This window comes from Chinchilla lanigera, unplaced genomic scaffold, assembly GCF_000276665.1.
Source record: "Chinchilla lanigera isolate Chin_1 unplaced genomic scaffold, ChiLan1.0 scaffold00008, whole genome shotgun sequence".
NCBI classification, from domain to species: domain Eukaryota; kingdom Metazoa; phylum Chordata; class Mammalia; order Rodentia; family Chinchillidae; genus Chinchilla; species Chinchilla lanigera.
This window is the reverse complement of record NW_004955409.1, coordinates 21,930,309-21,940,879: the sequence shown is the minus strand read 5'-3', so window position 1 is coordinate 21,940,879 and position 10,571 is coordinate 21,930,309. Positions and strand designations below refer to the sequence as shown.

General features: G+C 44.6%; 1 protein-coding gene across 1 annotated transcript in view; it reads right to left on the bottom strand.

Moving 5' to 3' along the window:
* Positions 1-10,571, bottom strand: part of Fbxo33 (F-box protein 33) — a 22,950-nt gene that overhangs the window by 11,933 nt on the left and 446 nt on the right. Inside the window, exon 2 of the mRNA XM_005376882.2 lies at positions 10,126-10,571. This exon is cut by the window's right edge and continues 7 nt beyond it. Coding sequence (XP_005376939.1) covers positions 10,126-10,571 — 446 coding nt within the window. The remainder of the gene's footprint in view (positions 1-10,125) is intronic.

The following is a 10,571-nucleotide window of genomic DNA, read 5'->3' as shown; positions in this document are numbered from 1 at the left end:
CTTGAGCTCACTTTGTAGCCCAGGCTGGTCTCGAACTCACAACGATCCTCCTGCCTCAGCCTCCTGAGTGCTGGGATTACAGGCATGTGCCACCATGCCCAGCTTGCTTATTCAGTTACTAAAGGATGTATTCTGTGCCAATGATGTGAAGAAGTCACAGGGGTTAAGGTCTAACTTCCCACGAGCTTATACAATTCTCTGAGTGGAAATGGGTTTCAAAAAACATTATTTTTTAAAGCTAGATGATACCAAGAAATGACTGATAACTGTTTGGGGCATTAATGGTGTACACACTCCTTCCCACATAAATGTCTACAATTTCTAGAGCTATATACTTTAGTTTGGAGGGAAAAAGGAGACTGATATTTGGGATTTACTATAAAACACGTCCAGAAAGAAAATTCTGCAAATGTGGCAAAATGTCTAAGTTGCTGAATCTAGGTGATGGGTATAATAGGAGTTGGTGTGTTTAGTTTTGTGTGTAATTTCACAAGGAAAATTAGAAAACAAGGCAGTCATTTCTCTGTGTGACCTTGGCAGGTTCACTCAAGCTCTCTGTGCTTCAGTGTCACCATCTGTGAAACAGGATTGGCAAGGTGTCTGCTCGCAGGGTTGGTGAGTAGTGCTATTCTGCTAGAAAGGGCAGGTGGGGTTTTAAGTGATGTCAAGAACACATCTGAATGGCCTTTGCAGCATGGGTGATACACACGGGCTTGCCCAGCCCTCACACTCTGGTGGTGGTAGATGCCTGGGATCTACCAGGTCTCTGTGTATTTTTTTTTTAATACCGGGACTCGAACTCGGGACCTTGCACTTGACAAGCAGGCACTTATGCCCCTGGGCTATACCCCCAGCCCCAGGTCTCTGTGTTTACACACGTGTGGCTAGAGAAAGTGGGGCTAAGATCAAAGACTTTTGCCTCAGGTCACCACCTTTTCTTTGCTTTGAACCAAAATCACCCTTCTGAGGCTTCTGTGAATAATAAGCCCGCTGAGCAGGCGTCCGACTACCCTCCTCCGGCCCCTTCCCTCCTCTTCCTTGTTCACACGGGGTGAGGTAATGGAGAGTGACACCGTGAGGTTCTGGGTGGAAACAGATGCAGCAGGGCCCATTATAGGTGAAGGGGCCAGCAATGTGGGTGCTGGGGGAGGAAAGGACACTTGTCCGAAGGACCACCGGCTTCCTTTCTGCTCAGTCCCGTCACCTGAATCCCTAACTCGTGTGAGGGTCAGACCTAGGCAAATTCCACAGTAATGTTTTCATGTACAGAAAAGAGAGGGAGGAGAAAGGAACAGGAAAATTCTAAGGAAGTTTCTGGAGAGAGTCAACAGAATGGTCCAAACTTATATAAGGCAGCTGGGTGTGGTGGTGCATGCCTGTAATCCCAGCACTCGAAGCTGAGGCAGGAGGGTTGCCATGAGTTTGAGGCCAGCCTGGGGTACAAAGTGAGTTCAAGACCAGCCTGAACTGCATAGCAGACTCTGTCTCAAAAAGACAAAACAAAACAAAACAAAACAAAACTAAACTAAACTAAACTTATATAAGGCTTGTATGAATAGGGCAGTGCTGTACCATCCTTGGTAGAAAGCAGTTGAATAGAAGAAGAAAATAATATGAATAACAACCATAAAACATAATTTTAGATACTTAGGGAATAGCAATTAAAAGGGCATTAAATGTTAGCAGAACAATTACATCTAATTTTTTAATGCTTAGGTTCCATTTCTAGAACACCTCTAGATAAGAGACAAAGAACCAGACCACTCCTCTCTGCCGCTGCTCTCCTCCCACGCAGCCCTCCCCCCACCTCTTACATGGATTTCCACAGCTGGGTCTACTGCTTCTGCCCTGGCCAGGCTGCAAGCCCCTCTCAACGTGGAACCCACAAGAATCTTTTTGAAATACCAGATCACACCAGTCCTCAGGGTAAATCCTTTCGACTGCTGCTCATCTCAGAGTAAAAGCCAGAGACCTGACAACAGCCTAAGGGTCTACGGATTTCTACAGCACCTTCTCCTCAGGTAGCTAGTTTCTCTAGGGCTTTTGCGCGGCTGCTTAAATACGCCAGTCAGACTCCCAGGCCCGCTGCAGAGCCACTCCACTTCCTAAGACTTTCTGTCTGGAGTGGCCTCCCCCTGACAGACACACGGCTGGGTCCCTCCGTGCCCTCCGTGCCCTCCAGCAGCACTGTGGTACCCAGTCCCTCTGGCTCTACTTCAGCAGTAACACTCCTTCCTATCTCTCCCGCTCGCATCGCACTGCACTTGCTTATTTTCCGCCCTGGCGTGTTATCAGCTGACACACTATATTTCACTTGTTTGTCATCTTTTAGCACTAGAATAAGCTCTATTACAGAGCACTTTTAAAAACTATTTATATGGTTTATTGATGTTTAGTGCTTAAGCTGAATTGTACTTCTTGATTTGTCTGAGGCTGGTAGATTTCGAAGATACTTTAAAAATGTTTATTTGGGGTAATGACTCAGAGTTCCAAGTATGAACAATAGCTTGAAAATTGGATTTCTTTCTGTGCTGACTTATTCTTTCTTCTGATAGAGAGCTTTCTGATCACTGCTGCAGCTCCAGTTCTTAAAATAGGACCTGGTACTCAGTAAAATTTGTGGGAGAGTATGTTTCTCTCAGCTCATGAGAAAAACTGAAGTCAGCTTAGCTACACCTCACATATCGCAAGTGTCAGGTGCAGGCCAGTTTGCAGCTGTATTATACAGTAGGTATTCCTCTAAAATAACATATTTGCCCCCAAACCTGAAAATCCTTTCCTTATAACCTGTGATTTGTTCTCTTCTCTCCCCCTCCCCTTCCTTTCCTCTTCCTTTCTGAGACACTGTCTTTTTGGGAGTGAGTGTCTTGCTATGCTGCCCACGCTGGTCTTGAACTCAAGGGATCCTCTTGTCTTAGCCTTCCAAATAGCTGGGGAAGACAGGCCCAAATTCCACACTTGGCCAGCACTTATCTTTCCCACCAGTTAATGAAAAACATAGGACTAAAATCCCACTGAAAGTGGTACCTTGTTTTCTTTTCTTTCTAGCACAAGAATTTCCCCATTACAAGTTTTAGTACTCTTAGAAACATCTACAGATGACTTAGGTCAATTATTTGAAAACAGTATTAGCCTAAGTCCCCAAGACATACAGTATTCCTTAATGGTTAACTGCAGAGGGCTCAAAATCTTCAGTTTTTTTCTCGGATTCTATCCTGCACTATCCAACACAACCAAGATCCAAAGCTTCTAAGATCTTAGAAATGATGACCTTATTCTTTTTTTCTATAGTTCAAAATTGGGGCACTTCATCTGTGGCAATAACTTTGGTATATTTCTGTTCATTCTATAGGATCCAAAATTATTTCTTTGCTGTAACAGGAAAGACTAATGGAAAAGTGCAAAATACAGTCACTTTAGGTTTAATATAGCTAGGTCTAAGTAGTTACAGAAAAAGACTAAAGAACTTAGTTAAAAAGATAACCATAAAAAAGCTTAAAACCTTTACTGATGCTAACAACAGATTAGAAAATGCAATTTTTTATTCCCTAAACTGATGAGAGCTAAAATGATGAAAGCTAAAATAATCCACATAGTTACATGAATTTCTCGAGTCAATTCTATTCTTCTCAGTCCATGTTCCATATTGTTTTTACATCAACAAAACACACTTTAACACGTTCCTACCACCAGTGGTACAAACAGATCTAATCACTTTTTATCAGCTCTTATTAATCAAATTAATAAAAGGCCTCCTGATGAGACAACCATGCATGTACCGCTGGTGCTGCAGGTCACCGGGCAGCAAATCATACAGATTACTGCCCCTTCATGAATGTGTGAATAACATCTTCCTTTCTCATGCCCATGAACAACTACAGCCAAATCAAACAAACAAAAACAAATACTTTAGGATTTTCTGCTATAGGTAGAAATGTTTTGTTCTGTGCTGTACAATACAGTAGCCACTAACCAAGTGTAACTATCGAGCACCTGACACGTGGCTACTGGGATATGTCAAATCTTTAATTTTATTTAACTGAAAATCTAAATAGTTGTATGTGCCTAGAGGCTATTGTACTGGACAGCTCAACATTACAGTCCAGAAATAAGCCACTGGTTTATAAATAAATAAATAAATAAATAAATAAATAAATAAGGCATTGGTCCTTTTCTTTTTTTTGTTTTTTTCTCCGGTACCGGGAACCGAACTCACGACCTTGCGCTTGCCAGGCAGGCGCTTTTGCCGCTGAGCTAAATCCCCAGCCCCTGGCACTGGTCCTTATTAGCTTCATTAGGATCCATCAGCTAATGGTATACGTGAGATTGTTATTCAGAATTACCATTTACTATTGCTCTTTAATACTATTAAAGGAAAAATTTAACAATAACGACCAGAAAATGAGTCTTAAAGAGAAATGAAAACTATTTCCTTTCTCTCACTATCCACATGCGACCAGCACCTCCTCTTGGCTCCATTTCAAATCCATCCACTTTCTTTCCACCTGGTGCCTCCACCACGGCCCAAGGTACTGCCATCTTTTGCCAAGATTACTACAAAGCTTCCCAACTGGTCCACAGCTCCATCTTGCTCCCTCTTCAATGTAGCTTAGATTATATCACTCTGTCCTTCAATTTTTTTCAGTGATTCTCAGAATATAATCAAACATCCCACCAAGCCCACACGAGCTTCCGCTCTTCTTCCCTCTGCCTCTCCCACTCACTGCGACACCACTGTCACACTCACTCGTCCTGGCTCCTTCAGACCACACGTTTCTGGTTTAACTGCCTTGGTGCTTGCTGTTTCTTGTACCTGAAATGCTATTTGCTGAGCTCTTCATACAGGCAGCTCTGCTCATTCGTGGTATAACTCAAAAGTCCTTCTCAAAAGCGGTCTCCCCGGCCTGCTCTAATGTTGCCAGCTCGTCGCTACTACATAGCGCTCATTTGCCACGTTTCTTTCATGTTCACAACTGAAATGGTCTCTTTCGTTTTTGTCTTCCCCCTCTAGAACACAGGCTCCATGAGAACAAGGAGCTTGTCTCTACTGTTTGACACATGGTAGGCTCTCAATACTCGGAAGGCAAAAACCCCAGATTTTCTGTAACCATCATCTCAGATCCTATAGAAATTGGTCAAGTTGGGTGAGCTCTTTCAAGGCTGCCTCAGGAATAATACTATATTCACGTGAAAATAATGATGTCCGTAGCTTCATTTGACCGAAAAATATTTTACTCTTCCTTTTTTTCTCCTTTCTTTTAGTTTTACATACCATTCTCCACCTATCAGTTTCTCAGTCATTACAAGAATGGACTAAAAAAAAAGAATGGACTTACTGGCCTGGAAAGCCCTGGTCTCTCCTAGCAGCCTCCTGGGAAGTTAGTTTCCTTAGCCCCGCCTCCCCTGTCACCCTGAGGCTATGCCCAGAGAGCCACCTTAATATGTCAGCTCTGAGGTAGAGTCTGCTGGGAAGCACAGCCGCACCTCTCTTCTCTACTGGCACCTGCGGCTTGGGCAGGGTAGAAGAGCAAGAATCACAATGTGTTTATTACATAATAAGTCAAGCTGTGAAAAGTGCAATGCTGTTACGTAGTATGGTATTTGTTACCTCTGATGGGAACAATATTTCAAGAAAAATAAGGCTTCAAGTAGTTGCAGATAAAATCATCAAGGCATTTCCTACCATCTCATACAGCACTGGTGGTGAACCTATGGCATGCGTGTTATTTAAGACAAAAGATGTTACTGTACAAGTTATATTTTTTCTAAGCTAACACCTCAGTATTTGTTCGCACGCTGTGATAAGTGGGTTTGAGGTTGTAGTTTGGGCACCTGTCTCAAAAAGGTTTGCTGTCACTGTTCTGTAGGAGTAAGAATGTCCAAAGAAGTTTTAACTTACTTTAAGCTGTGTTCTTAAGAGGACTTACATATTATATCTTGGTCAATCGATGTTGAGGAAACAAAACAAAGCTGAGACTCTGCTTCACTGTACACCAAATCTATAAAACCGAATCTAAGGATGAACACAGACCTTGCACCTAAAAGGGTGCTACAGTGTGGGGCTGGACTGTCCTCCCCAAATGCCGCCTGTGACACTGTGGGGAGCGCCTGGGAACTCTACAATGGCACCCAGCAGGAGGCTCTAGGTCACTGGGCTGTGCTCTCCAAGGGGACGGTGGGACTCTCGCGTCCTTCTCTTTTGCCCTCCATGTTCTGGATGAGATGAGCAGTTTTTGCTCTACCACATGCTCCCTGCTGTAATTCACTGCCTCACCACAGACAAAAGCAATGGGGCTGACTGTGGACTGAAACCTACAAACTGTGAGCAAGAACAAACCTTTTTTCTCTGTACAAGCTGATTATCTCAGGTATTTGTTAGAGTTACAGAAGCCTAACACAGAAGGTACAGAGCAGACTCAATCACGAAAATGGTCAATCCACACACATGTAGTGAGAAGAAAATCAACAAATCAACCTCATACACAATTTCTCTGGCCTGTTACAATATTAGTAAGTATTAATCCCACTTTAGTATTTCATTCAAGAAAAACTTATGTGAAATATTTATACAGTCCATCACCAACGAGAGTTAAAACAAACTAATGATGACAACTTGCCCATGGCTACTGTGAAAGATCCCCTCTCCCCCACTGAAGGCTAAATCCTGGACCTTCACACTGGGCTACACTCCAGCCCTTTTTACTTTTTTTGAGACAAGATCTCACTGAGCTGCCCAGACTGGCCTTGAACTCGCAATCCTTCTGCCTCAGCCTCCAGAGTAGCAGGGATTACAGGTATGCTCCCAGCTAGTAAGTATTTTTAGGGAGTCTATTATGTATGTAGTTTTATAAATCTTACTGATAATGAACACTCATTTTTCCTAAGAAGTCTGAAATATAGTTCTTTTTCTTTGGATTTTAGAGACAGAGCCTCACTGGCCTTGAACTCACCATGTAGCACAGGCTGGTCTAGAACTAGTGATCTTCCTGCCTCAGCCCTTCGAGCACTGGGATTACAGGCGTGCACCACCACGCCTGGCTGCAATGTAGTATTTCAATAGTCAGTATTCAATTTGTCAACTAGATTAATAAAAGGTGTAAATGCATTTCTGAATTGGTTGTTTTGAATGCGGTATAATTTTTGTACAGAAAAAATGAACCACAAAAAATTCAGCCTATGTAACCTATAATACAATGAGTACACACTGTATTTCTGTTCTTTACTGTTTATCAAGAATACATATGACTTGTCCCCCTGGAAAGAAGGGATTTCCAAAACCTGAAGAACTATGTTTCGCTTTTTCAGAGGCAGCTGCAGACCTCTCTGAGCATCATCTGCTGTTCCTAACACTTAAGACGTCCGTATGGTGGTCAATGTCACTCTGACAGTACATATGCACACGAAACCCAGGAATTAAGCAAAACAAAATGCCAGTTACTCTCAGCACCTCTGAAAAGGTCCCTCAATTCAAGGTTACAGTTTTAGGTGCTTTTCTGAGAAACAGAAAATTAACTAGAACAAAACTAAGGGTCTAAATCATACGAATTGTGCGAAAGCAACTTAGCACAAAGCTCAGAAACAAAATCTTTATGATATGGTGTGATTCATACTTCCCTCTTCTACTTACAGACGGACAGAACTCACAAAGCAAACCCACTAAAATGTAGAAAGAACAATGTCAAATGTTCACTCTCATTAGTTACTGAATTTGATAAGTGAAAACCCAAAAATGTACAAGTGAAGTTATATACCTGATTCCGATCTTTAAGCCTGCAATTTGTAGTTTGTGATTATAGTAAAAAATAATAGGCTTAACCAATGCTACTGAATAAACAACTTGGTTATTATACTTTCAAATTTGCTAAAACACAGGGCAAACTAGTCATGTATATTTTTAAGATTTGTATTAATATTTCACATATTATCAGAGATTCTAAAGACATTTTCAAAAATGAAGTTGACTTATTTTCAAACACAGAAACATAACATTTGAGAAAAACCACTGGAAATATTCTCGGTAGAAATAATACGTGCAATCGTACCACACTTTAACTTCAGACATAGAGAATGAATGTGCAGCCAAACCGGCACAACACGCAGCTCCATCTCTAGGGCAGATGGGAAGAAAACTTCCAAATCAGGGTGACAACACTGTATTTGTACAGAAGTGTAACTGACTCAGAAAGCCAGGTTAAAGGTGCTCTTACAGACAGCCTGGAACGCCAATCAAGCGGCAGGGTTGTGGAAGTGGAGGGGAGAATTAAACAACAAAGGAAGGCGTGCTATACCACGGTTAGGCATGCATGATGTTATCCACCCATCCATCCAAATGGTTATTACAATACCTAAAAGGAACCGGGCACTGAACAGGTTTGTTTTTACTTGGGCCAGAGACATGCAGTTTTATGGATGGTTGCACAGAAGGGCTATCCGATTTCAGAAGAGGAAAATCTAACTGATACTCAAGGACTCACACCGAGTCTTAAGTCTCAGCAGTAAATGCTCTCCCTGACTCGTCTTTCCTCCTTCTGGGGCAGTTGGTCCACTAGCCATAAACCGGAGAGTAACAAAATGTCTCCGTTCTCCTGACCAGAATTTATTTATTTATTTATTTTTTTGTCTTGTCTTTTTGAGACAGGGTCTCCTTATGCAGTTCTGGCTGAACTTGAACTCACTTTGTAGCCCAGGCTGGCCTCGAACTCGCAACAATCCTCGTGCCTCAGCCTCCCAAGTGCTGGGATTACAGGCGTGCGGCACTACGCCCGGCTGCCAGAATCTATTTCTAAGCTTAAGGAAATGAAGGGGCTGGGTGTGAAAAGCTGGGGAAAGAGGCCACTGAAATAATGGAGATAGCTACAAATACAACTTGCAGCTATAATGCTTATCTCCTGACCTTGTGATTCAGACAAAAAATTATGGAGATACAGACATCACTTGACTTTATTAAACATCAGTCTCCTTTCTATAAAATGGGATAATAACCACTGCTCTGACTGACTCACAGGGTTACTGAGAGGCTCAAATAAAAAATAAATGTAAACAGGAAGAAAACTTTCATCAAACGGAGGGGAACAAGGAAGGGGAAAATGAAAAGTAAAAAAAAAAAGGGGGGAAAAAATGGAAACAAAGCTTTGGTAAGTAGGGAGGAGAAGAGGCCTTGAAGGGAGGGTAGGGGATGGGAAAAAATAAGTTATATCATGTACAGGTACAAATTCTCTACGATGAATGTGATCATTACGTACACCTAAAATGTACCAATAAAATCTAATTGGAAAAGAAAAGAATATGAAAATACTTATAAACGGCTAGCCATTGTATTATCTATGGGTCTCTTTCTATTTCTCAACTTTCTTCCAACTTATTAGCTTCATTACAATGTCAGAATATCCCGATATGCAAAATACAAATTAATAGAATTTTAGGAGGACGACAGAGAAATAAAATGTTGATTAGGATACCAAATGGGAACGTGGGAAGTTAGCTCCACAGTCAAAACTGCAAAACCAGGACCAGGATGTGTTTACCCCTGCAGCCAGCTCCCCTGGCCCCATCCCCAGGCTGCCGGGTATTAGTTCAATCGCCGCGGAAGGTTCAGCGTGGAGGTGCACAGGGAGGGACTTCCAGCCCTGACCATCAATCTCTTCCCCCAGTATCTCTAACAAACACTCCTCCTACTCTTTGGGCCTGGTCCAAGAGTTACCCAAAAACTATTCCGGGTTGAGAATGGCTCTTAAAGATTTCTTTTCGCTAGACTCTTGGACCTGCGGGACACCAGCAGTGTACCTGCTCCTTGCCCCCACCCGAAGTCTGCACTCCTGCGGGTCAGATGCAGAGTCCGCGCACACAGGTCACGGCGCACTGTCCCACGGGCCTCACTCCCCAAGCCCCCACTCTCCGTGAATACACCAGCCTCGCCCCACGGCCACGGAGAGGACGAGCGCGGCAGGGGCTGCAGGGCGCCGGGGGCGGCGTCCCCAAAGCCCGGGCCCTCCGCCGAGCCCCGCCGGCCCTCCGCCGCAAGGAAACCGACGCCCGCGTCGCCGCGGCGGGCCGGCGCGTCCCACGGAGTCTATTTCGGGAGAGGGGAGGAAGGGGCGCCCGGAGCGGCGGCGCCCCGCAGCCTACCTGTTGTTCCGGATGCTGACCAGCACGCACAGCACGAGCTCCAAGTAGGTGCGCAGCACTTCCAGCCAGCGGGAGGAGAGCTGCATGGCCTCGACCTCCTCCCCGCCGGTGCCCGCGTCCGCGCCGCCTCCGCCGCCCGGGCCGCCGCCTCCGCTCAGGTAATTTTCGGCGGCGAACTCAACGCGCAACTCTCGCACGAACCAGCCGCACTTGCGCATGAGGAACTCGAGCCGGGGCTGCTCCGCGGGCGCGACGCGCAGGCAAATGCGGAGCTGGGGCCACAGCGCCGGGTAGAACAGGCACTCGCGCCAGTGCGAGCAGGAGGCCGAGGCCCGCAGCCGGTCGGGCGCGGGCAGGAAGGAGAAGATGTGCACGATCAGCTCGCTGGGCAGCGACGCGGCGCCCGCCGCCTGCCCGCACAGAGCCATCCGGCCCCGCCGCCGGCC